This window comes from Chrysemys picta, chromosome 6, assembly GCF_011386835.1.
Source record: "Chrysemys picta bellii isolate R12L10 chromosome 6, ASM1138683v2, whole genome shotgun sequence".
NCBI classification, from domain to species: Eukaryota; Metazoa; Chordata; order Testudines; family Emydidae; genus Chrysemys; species Chrysemys picta.
Window position 1 is genome coordinate 34,906,357 of NC_088796.1, and position 14,275 is coordinate 34,920,631.

A 14,275-nucleotide genomic window follows, 5' to 3' on the forward strand; every position below is an offset into this window, starting at 1 on the left:
CTTGTCTAATGCACTGGCACGAGCAAATCACTCATGCACTGATTTAGGGGAAGTTCGTGTGCATACTCTTCCTCGGGTATTGCAAGAGAATGTTACCAGTAACAACAGAAGAACTGGAACTGAAATGACAGAGACCGAGAAAATGAGATTAAAGATAGGATGCTTAATTATCTTTGTTTTTTCTCCTACACTCATCCTCTCCCCACTGCTGGAAAGACCTTTGTAAACAACAACAAAAATACCCATTATAAAAATTCTGTATATACTATTTTAAAAGGTGCTCTATCAAAAACGTGACTTCTGAAATTATTCAGTCCCCCCCCACCCCCGAAAAGTTGCTTGAGCAGCAATTACCACAACAATCATATTTTTAGGAAATTCAGGAGTTATTTTTCTCTTCTTTTAATGAATCTCTATTTAGCACAGGAGTGGGCAAAATACAGCCATGACTAACATTTCTGTCAGGCCTTCTCTGCCCCCTCGTGTTCTCTGAATCTGGGCTGCTAAAAGTCCTGCGGTGCAGTGGGGCGCTCAGGCAGGCTGCCTGCCTGCTGTGGCCCCACGCTGCTCCCGGAAGCGGCCGGCTGCTGCTGGCACGTCTCTGCACGCCCCTGGTGGTGGGGGAGGCAGCTCCATGTGCTGCCCCAGCACCATCCTCACAGCTCCCATTGGCTGGTTTCCTTGCAGGGGCGGTGCTTGTGGGCGCAGGCAGCACACGGAGACCCGCTGCCCCTCAGCCTGCCTGAGCCCTGCTGCGCCGCCAGCCGGAAGCCACCTGTGGTAAGTGCCTCCCAGACTGAGCCTGCACCTCGCATCACCTCCCACACCCCAAACTCCTGCCCCAGGTCAGAACCTCCTACTGCACCCAAACTCCCTCCCTCCTGCACCCAAGCTCCCTCCCAGACCCCGCACTCCCTCCATTAATATAGTAGAAATGTACGGCCCATGACAACTTACCAAGATTCATGGAGTGGCCCCCTGAGAAAATTATTGCCCACCCTGATATAGTATATTGAAATGAATGGAATATATATTCATTAAAATAATGAATACAATCCATATCTGTTTAGATTCCCACTGAGCAGTTATTTGCCATACTTAATTCCCCTGGACATGTAATGAACCAAACAAAAGAACTTTTGTTTTTCTGAGTCAGTCAATTGGTGACCAGCTAGCAAAGCCCAATCATGGGGCATATGCAGGTCATCTATATTTCTCACTAGGAAGGCAGTGGACTTCATACAACTAATCACAAAAAACCAGTTACCTATTTTGCCTATTCTGTAACTGTTGGTCTTTGGGATGTGGATGCAGACACGTATTCTACTCCGGACTGTGTGCGCCCAGTACACCGAATCCATAGGGTCAGCGCTTGTGCCCTGTGGACATTAGCCCCTCCCCAGGCTATTTAAGAGCAGCACTCTTCTTGGTTCCTTTGCACTGAACATCAAGGGCAAAGACACTGATGCAGGGGTGGGGAATACATGTCTGGACCCACATCTTGAAGAACAGTTACAGAACTGTCTTTCCTTCTTCGAATGGCTGCAGATGTGTATTCCATTCAAGTGACTCACAAGCAGTACTTGTAGGAGGTGGGGCTCAGAGTCCATTTCAACAATGACTTTAAAACTGCCTTGCCAACGTTTGCATCTGATAGAGATGCTGCGGAAACAGCATAATGTTTGGTAAAAGCATGTACTGAAGACCATATCGCAGACCTGCAAATGTCCGATATTGAAATATTGGTGAGTAATGCAGTCAATGTTGCTTGGGATCTCAAATGAGACTGTAATGTCTGTGGGGCACAGACTAAGATACTTCATATGCCATGGTAATGCAGGAGCCATTTGAAAGTAGTCTGCAAAGAGATTGCCTGACCCTTCATAGGAGACAAAAAGTTGAGGAGAGACCTGAAAAAGGATTAGTCCCCTCTAAGAAAAATGCCAGACATCGTCTCACCTCCAACATCTGAAGAAGTTGTTCATGTGAATTCAAATATAGTTTAGGAAAAGATTATTGGCAAGTAAATCACTTGGTTAAAGTGAAACTGCAAAACAACTTTTGACATAAATTTTGGATACCACCATAGGGCCACTTTGTCTTTGAAAAACTGAGTACAAGAGGCTCCAACATAAAAGTCTGAAGCTCACTTACAACTGATTCATCGGGGGATGACGAAGAGGAGGCCTATGGTACTGAGGGTTGGTCCAGTTCCTGCTCCTCTTGTGGCTGCTCATGAGAGGGATCTCAAATTTGACCCTAGGGTGCTTGCAGCATTAATGCTAGACAGCCAGTAGATAGACCCAGCTGAGGTAGCTGCAGGGATGCTCTTGATTGGGGGGCAAAGGGTGAAGTGAACTCCCACCTGTTCCAAAAGGGCCATTGTTATGGCCTTGGTTCCCAAAGGTGCATGGTCCCAGGGTCCTTTCAATAACCCCCTTACTAGTACTGAGTCTGAAATCAGGGCGGGTAGGTGGTATAACCCAACAGTGGGATCAGATAGGTTGACACACTTCTTCAGAGTCCAGTGAAGATAATGACTTCCTGCAGCCAAAGTGGTGCTGTACCCATCAATACCAGTGAAGAAGGTTCAGACTCTGAAGGGGAACTGGGGAGATCATCTGTGGCTTTCCCCTAAACGGTACCACTTTAATCGATACCCTGATGGGTGAATCAGCTAGAACTGTGCAGTGCAGAGGTGAAGCCACTGACATCAGTCCCTTGGGTGCCAGGCAAGTCTTTTGAACTGCTGGTGACAGCAGCACCAAGAGCTTGAACAACTCTCTTGCAGCCTCAATTGTTTCAGGAGCAGATGGTACTGGGAAAACAGTGAGGTAATCTCAACGAGGGTGTTTCAGGAGCCAGTCTTGCAGACCTGTACTGGGCTCTAGAATCAAACTCCAGCACTTAGAGGTGTACTCTGGGGAGTGTGTCCGCTTTGAATGCCCTCATGATTCCTTAGAACAGCTTGACCTCTTCACCTCTTTCAATGATCCCAGTACAGAGTCCAGTTTCTTATGCCTCTTCTTTGGTATCAGTAATGCCAATCTGCCCTGCCGTACTAGTAACACTGGAGGCGTGCTATGGAGTGACGCCAAGGTGCTTGGTACTCGGACCTAAGTAGATGTCTCAGATAAGAGGATGTAGTGTCAATTCTAGAAGCAGATATTTCAATCTAGTTGCCCTGTCTTTTTTGTAATGGGGCTTAAAGCCCTTACAAATGCCACATTGGTCACTCATGTTAGCCTTCCCCAAGCACTTAAAGCAGTTGGGGTGAAGGTCGCTATTAGGCATTACCTTACCACAGGGCTTGATACCCAGAGAGTGAGGCATCTCGCTGGTAACAGGCCTGGTAACCAAAACAAAATTTTTTTTTAAAACACTAAAGTGATTAAAACACTAATCAACTAACTACTAAAACTATACTAACTATACAACGTGTACTATTTACAAGTTCAACTGAAGACTTGCAGATTCAAGGAAAGGGAGCTCCAACAACCGTCATGGGAGGCTGCGGGTGGCTCTGCCCTTAATCCCGGCATGCAGTGCGTGAGGCACCAGACGACACTCATGCCACCCCGATGGGCACTGCTAAAGGGAAAAACTGACAACCCTGCACTGGAACGCACACACCGACAGTGGAATTGACATGTGCAATCACTCAATGTGGCATTTTCTGTTGACTCACATTAATTCCCTTCTTTTGAAGGGAACGCTTCATGACTCTCACAATTGTGAGCCTAAAATAATTAAGAGCTCTACTGAAGAGAGAGAAAAGTACAAACAATCTGGATACTGAAATGCAGAAACAATGTAAGAATTACCACAACTGGCACAGGATTTATTGATTACATATACTATCGTAGGCCTCAGATACTAAAGGGGGAATGAGTTACAAACCCACTTTTTTAATCTGTTCAGGTATTCAGTATGCAAATTAAGCATACATTAATAGATCACTAGTCTAAGAATTACAGATTTAAAGTTGCTACTTAGCGTCCATGAATGACACCACATAAATTATCCCACTGAAGAGATGTACTGGGGTATCACTCTCGATTTTCCTGAAGAGGAAGCGGTGGTTATGAGTGAGCCAGCCTGCCTGAGAACCACTATGTCACATCTAGTGACCCAGTCTGCAGCTTCACCTTCCTTTGCTGGAAGCATGTGGGCAAAGTAGGAAGCAAAGCACTCAGAGGTGCTGCAGTAGTGTAGCCAACTACGCAGGACAGCATTCCTGCATTAGAGGCTGGTTTTTTGGGAGATAAAGAAAACACAAAATTTGTGTCTTCAAAGTAGGAAGGTGGGAGAACAGGTACAGAGTGAAAACAGGAAGACAAAGGAAAGAAAGAATAACAGGTGGAAAAACGAAGCAGACATGGAAACAGAAAATTATAGTATGAGACAAAAAATAAAAGAATTAATCTAATCAATAACAGCATCTGTTATCCATCAGATAGAAGATGGTGGTGCAAAAAAAGAGACAAAAATTATAAATGGGGAAGAACACCATATCTTTTGGGATAAAAGTACTTTCAGACTGCACCCTTTACGAGGTATAATTCAGAGAAGAAAGTGCCTCCAAAAACTAATGCTCAATCTCTCCTTTATTTCATTCTTAGATGTGTAATTTAAGGTGAGGAATTCTATATGTATGAATGTTTTACCTAGAATGTTATATGTTAAAGAAGACTGCGATAATTGGCAGTTTTAAGAAACATCTATTTTTCCAGTTTATTAACTCTGTGCATTTGACAGCACTGTCTCTAATCTGTTCCAGTGCTGCCTCTGGATAGTCAATTTCTGCCTTTTGCTTTGCTCTTCCCACAGCAACAAGGGAGAGACCATAGGAAAATGTGACCACAGAGCTTCAGGTGCAGTACCTGGAACTAATTTTAATTTGTTTTTTTGAGATCAGCTGGCTAAAAGGACATCAATGCCAGTAGCCATAATTGAGTGAGAACTCTGTCTCTTTGGATTATTTGTTTCTACAAATAGCTAGCACAATGGTGCCCTAATTCCTCATTGGGACCACTAGGCACTACTGCAACATAATCATCATTAGCAACAGCTAGTTGCTCTAATAAGTCCATGACCTGTCCAACATTTTCATTTAGTCTTACCTCCAAGAGAGCAAACACTCAGGGAAATATATAAAGCATTCATCACCCAGCTCCATCGAGAAGACATTTTGCATATAGTTCCTGTAAAAAACAAAGATTTTATATAGTTTCCATTTACTGCACTTGTGTGACCACCAGCTTCCCTTTATTGCTGCAACCCTTGATACCCTGCAGAAAGTCAGGATGGAAGAAGGAAAAGCACACACCTTTTTTCCAATCACTGCAGGAAAAACAGCACGCCTACATGATATAAATAGACGGGCATGGAATTAAACTGTGCATCCATGCACTGAACTCAAGCCTATACACTCAAACTTCTATTCCATATGTGGCAAAGTATACAAGGAAAGTACCAAATCAGAACAGTGTTTTCTCTTCCCCCACTCCCCACGCACACACACTTACTTTGTGTAAGTGTAAAATCAGTACATAAAGTGCAATGCAGTAGAGAACCAAGTCTACCATGATCAGTGCTGCTCCCACTAAAGCGAGCGGCAAACTCCTCATTGATTTCAAAAGGGGTAGGATGAGGCCTCAAAGCTAACTACAACAAAAATCATTAAGTAACATTGCTTCAATTACAACCTATTTTTTTAAAGTACACCTCTACCTCGATATAACGCTGTCCTCGGGAGCCAAAAAAATCTTACCACGTTATAGATGAAACCGTGTTACATCGAACTTGCTTTGATCCACCGGAGTGCGCAGCCCCGCCCCCCCAGAGCACTGCTTTACCACGTTATCTCCGAATTCGTGTTATAGCGGGTCGCGTTATATCGGGGTACAGGTGTATATCTGGTGCACAAATTTAACCTTAAGGAAAGTCATAAGAAATAGTGACAAACTATTTTTGAGGAACATGGAGACAGAAGTTAGTAGTTTCAAATCAGGGCACTTAAAAAAAGACGTGTAATGCAAAGACAGTTTGGCCAGTTTTCTCTGAAACATTTACCTTAGAGTAAATATAGCAATCTTGGACAAACTGCTTTTCTTTGGGTTTGATGGGTTATTGATGTGGGGGAGTTTTAAATAGGATTTTCTAATGGAAGCTGGAAGCTACATGCAATCATATTTTGGAGATGCACTAGGCTTTTCATAATAAAGCACATATTTTAGTGTCAGTTTCACCTACTGGATATAAAGATTTTTAAATCTTATATGTTTAGCTCATATGCAAGCAGTTTCTATGTAAAGCAGGTAAGAATACAAATGCTAGATGTTTGTAATCCCCAAAATGTGTTTTGTTGCTATTATCCATGACTGGGAGGAAAAAAGAGGCAACCACCATAACATGGTGTTGGTTCATTTAGTAGGTATAACCAGAATTCTGAATATTGATTATAATTGCTGGATGATATGTGACTTGTATTTTGGCAATTACACAACATTTTCTGGTTAAAACAACAAATCCCAGATGTGCTGTAAGCTATTAAAAGCCATGGGTGTCAGAACTTGACCTATGCTTAATGGTACTTATAACAGTCTATTAGAAAAGAAAAATCTGTTTTAACCTCATATTGTTCTAGTTCAATCACAGTAATTAAAAAACCAGACAATTCCAGAACATAAATTAAAAAAAGATACAGAAAATAAAGTTGAATAGTTAGACTCTCGATAAAGGTACACAGTATTAAAAACTTTTAAGATGAATATTTCTTTTTGCCAAAAGAGACCGGGTAATTTCATATAACAGCTGAAGAAGTTAAATAGAGAAAATGGAAGATTACTTCATCCTTTTAAAATAACTTGTAGACCCACAATTCCTTCTTTTCCAGATCATTGTTTAGTTTAGGACATAAAAATGTGTTCTTTCCTATGCAGCTCTCATGTACCAAATAGACACTAGGGTCTCAATTCTCTACTGCATTACACCTTGGGTAATAATTTACACCTCTGCAGAGGGAATATATAGTGCTACCACTACTGTAACTTAGTGGGAAATCTAATTTATTAACATAGCTGCACTGATGTAAGTGACTACTGAGGGATGGCGGCAGTGGAGAATCAGGTCTCAAGCCTTCTGCACTGAAAAATTAATTATAAGACTCTCAACAAGGTAGTGAAACAAGTAGTTTGTGATTCCAGTGGACTACAGCATCATAATTACAATGACTCAGTGCTTACCTGAATCCAGGCAACTGGCAAGGATTTCTCCATGTTCCCCAAAAGATTTACCCTCCCATTCATTACCCACAATCTGAGATGTCAAGGCTATCTTCTCTCATGAGAATGGCTGTAATTACTAGCTTCTGAATCAGCAAACCTGTTATTGTAGTCCATGTTAGGATTTTTTAATTTAATTTTTTAAAATGATTTATTAATGGTACTCTGGATGTTATAGTTATGTGCCCAAAAAGAAATCTGGTCTTTTTTTTGGTAGACAAAATTAAGTCTTGTAAAAATAAAGTTGTGTTGAACACTAGACATATTTGTACAGTATGTATCTTGCATGGTTGGACTTATATTTTGTCATTCAGTTCACTTATTACTTGTTATGTACTTTTCTCATCACTTAAAAATTCAAACACCATTCCAGATTCAGAGACAACTATGCTTTCTTGTTAAAAGACTGGGATGGAAAGGGAGAAGATTCTTAAGTGAATATGGGTTTGTGGTAGAGCCTCTGCTCCAGGATGGGTAAACAATAACATCATCAGATTTATTCTTTTAAAAATCTAAAATAAAACTATTTAATATTAAATTTGAAAATTATGACAATCTACGTCAAAGCATCACCTAACTATTAAAGTATCAGAGGGGTAGCCGTGTTAGTCAGGATCTGTAAAAAGCAACAGAGAGTCCTGTGGCACCTTTAAGACTAACAGATGTATTGGAGCATAAGCTTTTGTGGGTGAATGCCCACTTCGTCAGATGCAGTTCAGCTCAACGACTAGTTTGCTCAAATGAAGCCAACTGTGAGTTGAAAATGTAGGAAACATTGGTTTCTTTCTTCCATTCTATGAATAAAAACTAGGTATAAGAAGATAAAATCTACTAGCTCTAAACTCATTAAGGACATGGTCTCCAGCTCAATTCAATGTGGATAATACTTTTCATTTAATAAATCAATTGTAAATGAAAATCATGTTTTAATAAGAAAAAATGTATCCAGCGCATTTAAGTTTTATTTAATTAAAAAAATATTGTTTGTGCATTTTTAATTGAATTCCAATTTCCATACAAATAGAGCTTGAATAAAAAAATGTAATAACTAGGAAATGCATCATTCAGCATTATCTAACATAAAAAAGTAAGACAAGAATCTGAATAGATGTATGTTAAGATATATAACTATATAGATAGAGTGTATCCTCCTGGTCAGCAAAAAAGTATTTAGTGTAAAGACTATGATTAATTCAATGTGTTTTAACGGTTAACAACCAAAAGTCAACCTCTCTAAGAGAATTATCAAAAAGTAGAAATGCAAAACAAGATTAAATAATTTAAATCAATGTTTCCTGCTTGCTGATTGAAATCATGGTTAAAATCGGTGATTCAGTTTGCTTTGATTAAAATCAATCCATCCTGCTCTGTGACTTTAAGACTTTATGCTGGGGATGAGGAGAACAGAGACACTGCTGTTGCTACCTCTTATCCACAAACTCAATTGGGACAAAAATAAACGCTAGTCTATGTTATGTGGTTGCTTTTCAATCACCAATCCCAGAAACAAGCTTCTGATCTGACTTCCACTTAAAATGTTGGGTGTTATGACTGACTAGTACATCTGAAAAAGACTGACCTTCCACCTTAGTTTCTCCATGTACAATAAATGGCATTGAACAGCAGTTGCTCCCCAATGTGTACTTGACAAGTCAAGGACATACAAAAGTCCGATATGTGCACTCTATAAATAATGTGATACTAGAAAACTCAAGGGAGAATTTAGCAAGTAGAGGGCCCAGTGAACAAAACCTAGGGCAGGCCAGTTTTCATTTCCAGTGTTGAGCAGAACTGCCTGGTCAGCAGAGAAACACAGGCATCTTAAGTGCAGATCAGCAGTGTGTGACAGGAAGCAATTACATTTCGCTTGTCCACAGTAGATTTTAGGTTGTCCCAAGCTGCTGCACAAAAAGAGATTTCCTAACTTATTTCAGTCAGTCACAAAATGACAAGAAAAGAAAAGGAAAAAGGTATCAAAGAAGTGATGATTCCAAGGGCCTCACAAATTGCTTTCACAGCTCTGTCTGTCTAACAAGCAAGGGATCAAGGCTGTTATGTTACCATTACTAGCCAAGTGGTCTATTTTCCTTGTTTGCTCAAATAAGAATGTAAATGTTCTGACAACTAAATGTAAAGTGTCATTTCAACTTTTCTGGACAATCTCCTACATGCTATTGCAAAATTGTTTTTCTATACATTTCTTGGCATTATTATAAAGAATATATATTCAAATAAATTGAATTCACTGAGAAATACAGACATACCCCCCCTCACTTGCAGTACACTTCATGGTGGAATCTTAAATCCATTTCACATTTTAAGTATCAAATCAACATGTGGCAAATATGTATCAAGCAGTATGTTTTTTGCCTTTTCTACCAGATGAGACGGTTCTTCAGTTTGTCTCCTTCAGCTCCTTTAAAGGAAACTTGCTGTATTCATCTAACGTTTTCCTATAGTATCAGTAGTGACATAATGAAAAAAGTCTGTGATTACTAATACTTTAAAAATTGGTCAAACTGAAGTCAATTACACTAAATCTTAGTTTGCAATAAATTAAGGAACATAATTGAACTACTATTATATCCCTGTACTGCAGATCTCAACACTTTATATGAGATAATAGATGTAGTATACAGATAACTTTCTGTAAAACTGCAGTCACTTTTCAGACTTTAAACTATGTAAAAAACAGCGCATGTTTTGAACTTGAAGTCACCAATAGGGATTAATCTATTCAGTTTACAAATAAAAAAATGTTTTCTACTAGCCCTAGATATTCAATCTTGTATTTGAAAATCAAGTTTGTTCTTTTGGGCTCATCCAACAGTTTTATTTATAAAGGGCGGCAGAAAAAAAATCAGTTCCCTCTCATATGGTGGTACTAGCTCTCCAATGTTAAGAAGAGTAGGTAGTGGTATAAGCTTAATTTATTCAAGTAAGCATATGACTTAATAGACGGAGGCAGAAGGCTAGTTGATTACAATAGTACCAATTTCATCAGAGTAGAATCATACAAATCTGTTATCTTTAAGTAGTTACAGTACTGTATAAGTAGAAGGAAAAACTGTATATAACCCTAGAAAAAAAGCTCAGATTTTCAGATTTGTAGCTAAATATTGAAGCTTTGTTTTTGATTAATACTTTACTTCCAGGAATCCGTCTCCATTTTTGATTCTGTGCTCTCTTGACTTGGTTAGAGATTTTAAAACATTTAAATTTCCATTCTCTCCCCCCAACCTCATCATAGTGTATTTCAATTAAAAAGTTACCTATATTAACAAGTATCATACTTGTCTCTTTTCCTTGCACTTTTCCTCCGAGGAGCTCAGAGAGCTTTAAAAAGGAAGTCAAAGCACAGCTAATCCCATTTCATATATGGGAAAACAGGTACAAAGAAGCAAACTGATTTGCCCAAGGCCACACAGCAGGCACGCAGCAGAACTGGGAACAGAACCAATGTCTTGCAACTCCCCGGCCAGCTTCCCATTCTACTGGGTCACCCTTACATAGCATAAAAAAATCCTCTAACGTAATTACACCTTGCATACAATGTGTCCGTGTGGTTTGAAGCATTTTATTATTGGCTGTTACTTAATGCCAACATTCATACTGCTTTCACAAGTTATCTTGAAGGGTATTTGGGTGCCAAACTAGGATGCCATTTCATTAATGTCAGGGATTGGGTTATAAACAGGAGTAGAAGAGGTTACAGGTCGCCTCTTTCCAGCATTACACGTCTACCTTTCTGAATGTGATGGAAGGACCAGAATAATCAAAAAGTAGTTGTAGGGGAAAAGGAAAAAAAAACGCTCGCAAGCGCACCATCAGGTTGCCTTTTAAACCCGCGCCACAGGGCTGCAGCCTCCGGCTCCCTGTGCGGCGTGCTCGGGAAGTCAGGACATCGGCAAAGCAGCCGGGAGCACTAGTAAAAACGCCGTTATCTCAAAAAGAAGAACAGGAGTACTTGTGGCACCTTAGAGACTAACAAATTTATTAGAGCATAAGCTTTCGTGGACTACAGCCCACTTCTTCGGATGCATAGGCTGTAGTCCACGAAAGCTTATGCTCTAATAAATTTGTTAGTCTCTAAGGTGCCACAAGTACTCCTGTTCTTCTTTTTGCGGATACAGACTAACACGGCTGTTACTCTGAAACCTGCCGTTATCTCAGTTCCCCAGGCACCCACCCGCCCTGGCAGCGCTCTCCAGCTCCGGGCACGATCAGCTGGCGGGACAGCGCGGCGGCCGAGCTGGCTCTTGCCAGACAGACACCCCCTACCCCACCCCACCCGGGGCCGCCGCTCTGCTCCCGGCTCCGCCGGCGCCACGGGGACCGTTAACGGACCGTCTCAACGGCCACCGCGGAGGGTCTGCTCTGCTGGCTCCGCACCAGCACGCTCGCCTCACCCAACGCGCGCGCCGGCCCGAGCGGGCCCAGCAAAGCCGGCACGGGGACCCGGACAGAAACACCCGGTGGGAGGAGGGGAGACCGTGAGGCCTGTAGCCCGAGCACGTTATCGGGCGGGGTGGTGGTGGTGAAGAGTGTACGAGAAGGGGCTCCGGGGAGAAAGGAGCCGCACGCAGCCCCTGCCCGACAGCCCACCTCCCCCCAGTTCCCTAACGCTCCTGGGGAGCCCCTGCCCTACCTTCCGCATCCCTCACGGCCCAGGCACGGTACGGGTCCCGCTCAGCCATTCGCTAAGTAGCGGCGTCAGCCCAGGCCTGGACCATATTCCCGATCCCGTCCTGTACGGGCAGCACGGGTCACTGTCTTTCTCTCGGACACCCATTGGCCCGGGCCAGCCAGGGGGCTGACGTCGCGAAGGAGGCGGGGCTTCCCGTAACGAGCTTCCTGGATGCCAGAATTCTAGGGTTGCAGGGTCACTGCTAGCGGGGGAGGAGGGAACCAGGGCGGTTTCATTGTGCCTGCAGGGCGCTCTCCCCCCCCCCCCCCCGCGCCTGCGGGTGTTTGGAATATTCTGCTGGGCCCTTAAGGGTGGGGGGGAGAATGGTAGGATTTTACTCCTCCTGCAGGATAGGGCAGTGGAAGGTTCTATTCCCTTTTGCACGTCAGGTGTGGTGGAGGGGATTAGAACGTTCTAATCCCCGGGGATGCGTATGGAATGTTCTATCTCTCCTGCAATTCAGGGGTCTCCCTCTGCCTTGTCAGTGCGGGTCAGCCCATTCTATAGGACCTGTAGCTGCGGGCTCAGAGGCGCTTGTATCGGGTTCCAACGGGGGTGGGGGTTGGATTATTCTGAGCCTGCCAGCAGACCTCTGCGTGCGGGCGGGGCAGTTGTTGAACTGTGCTAACCCTCCTGTAGTTAGCCTGTGCTAGCTAGGTTAAAGCTAGCTTGCTGTCCACCAAGATGAAGTCTCACCGGCTGATTGCTTGCGTGAATAGCAAGCTAGCTTTAACCTAGCCAGCACAGGCTAACTCCTGAGTACAAGCAACCCCATGAAGGACTCTGGTAGGGTAACCAGACAGCAAGTGTGAAAAATTGGGACAAGGGTTGGGGGCAATAGGAGCACATAAGAAAAAGACCCCAGAATCGGGACATCTGGTCACCCTGGGTGCATACCTGAACTGCTAGCCCATGCCATCGCCATCCAGGTTGCTGTGGGAGTATACTGCTATTTATCAGAGGGGTAGCCATGTTAGTCTGTATCCACAAAAACAATAAGGAGGCAGCTTAAAGACTAACAGATTTATTTGGGCATAAGCTTTCATGGGTAAAAAATCTACTTCTTCAGATGTATGGAGTGAAAATTACAGATACGGGCATAAATATACTGGCACATGAAGAGAAGGGAGTTACCTTACAAGTGGAGAACTAGTGTGGGCAGGACCAATTCAGTCAGGGTGGATGTGGTCATAGGTGCCAACATCTGCTGGCGCCGGTGGGTGCTTAACCCCCCTCTGCCCTGGGTCCTGCCCTGACTCCACCCCTACCCCACTCCTGCCCCACCCCCATTCCAACCCTTCCCCCAAAGTCCCCACCCCCTCCTTGCCCCTATTCCAACCCCTTCCCCAGCCCCGCCTCTTCCCCACCTCCTCTCCTGAGTGTGCCACATTCCTGCTCCTCTCCCCTCCCTCCTCGGAGCTTGATATGCCGCAAAACAGCTGTTTTGGGGTGGCATGCGCTGGGAGGTAGGCGGAGAAGCGGGGATGTGGTGTGCCCAGGGGAGGAGGCTGAGGTGAGGCGGGGAGGGGAGCTTGGCTGCTGGTGGGTGCAGAGCACCCACTAATTTTTCCCCGTGGGTGCTCCAGCCCCAGAGCACCCACAGAGTCGGTGCCTATGGATGTGGTCCACTCCCAATAATTGATGAGGAGGTGTCAATACCAAGAGAGGGAAAATTGCTTTTTTAGTGAGCCATCCACTCCCAATCCCTATTCAAGCCCAAATTAATGGTGTTAAGTTTGCAAATCAATTGTAGCTCTGCAGTTTCTCCCCCCAAGAGTGGCTGTGCAAGGGAAGAGGAAGTCCTGTCCCTCCCCAGCCTGGCGGATAGCAGGTGGAGCCCAGTGAATGGTAGGACCCCCTGGCTGGGGCACCCCCAGCCCTGTCCCTCCAATAGCTAGATTTGATGGGGGAGGTCTGATTTCATGGTCTGTGACATGTTTTTCACTGTCATGAATTTGGTAGGGCCATAGCTCTCGGCCAAGATGGTCAGGGATGCAACCCTATGCTCCAGATGTTTCTAAACCTCTAACTGCCGGAAGCTGGGACTGGATGACCAGGGATGGATCACTTGAAATTGCCTTATTTTCATTCTCTCTGAAGCATCTAGCAGTAGCCACTGTCAGACAGGATAGTGGGCTAGATGGACCCATTGGATCCAGCCATTCTTACACTGGTTATGCAAAAACCCAGCTTTTTGAAACTACATCCTGAGGAGAGGACCACTGTCTTCTGATTACCTGTTGTGCAGTCTCAAGATCAAAGGCCCAAGCTGTATAAAGGAAAGATTCATGGCTGTGCTAGT

General features: G+C 43.6%; 1 protein-coding gene across 7 annotated transcripts in view; it reads right to left on the reverse strand.

Annotated features, from left to right (window-relative positions):
• The window catches only part of IL6ST (interleukin 6 cytokine family signal transducer), a 52,565-nt gene extending 40,322 nt beyond the window's left edge, over positions 1-12,243 (reverse strand). For 4 of the 7 annotated variants that reach the window (XR_010602165.1, XM_065598968.1, XM_065598971.1 and 1 more), the window contains exons 1-2: positions 11,935-12,113; positions 5,124-5,204 (exon numbers count right to left, since the gene is read on the reverse strand). Coding sequence is in view for 6 of the 7 variants with exons in the window: in XM_065598968.1 (XP_065455040.1) it covers positions 5,124-5,204; positions 11,935-11,983 (130 nt within the window). In the remaining variant the exon portion in view is untranslated. Of the gene's footprint in view, positions 1-5,123; positions 5,205-11,934 lie in introns of all 7 variants that reach the window. The other 3 variants (XM_005306617.5, XM_065598969.1, XM_042857534.2) reach the window with 3 other exon arrangements.
• Positions 12,244-14,275: the final 2,032 nt, after the last annotated feature.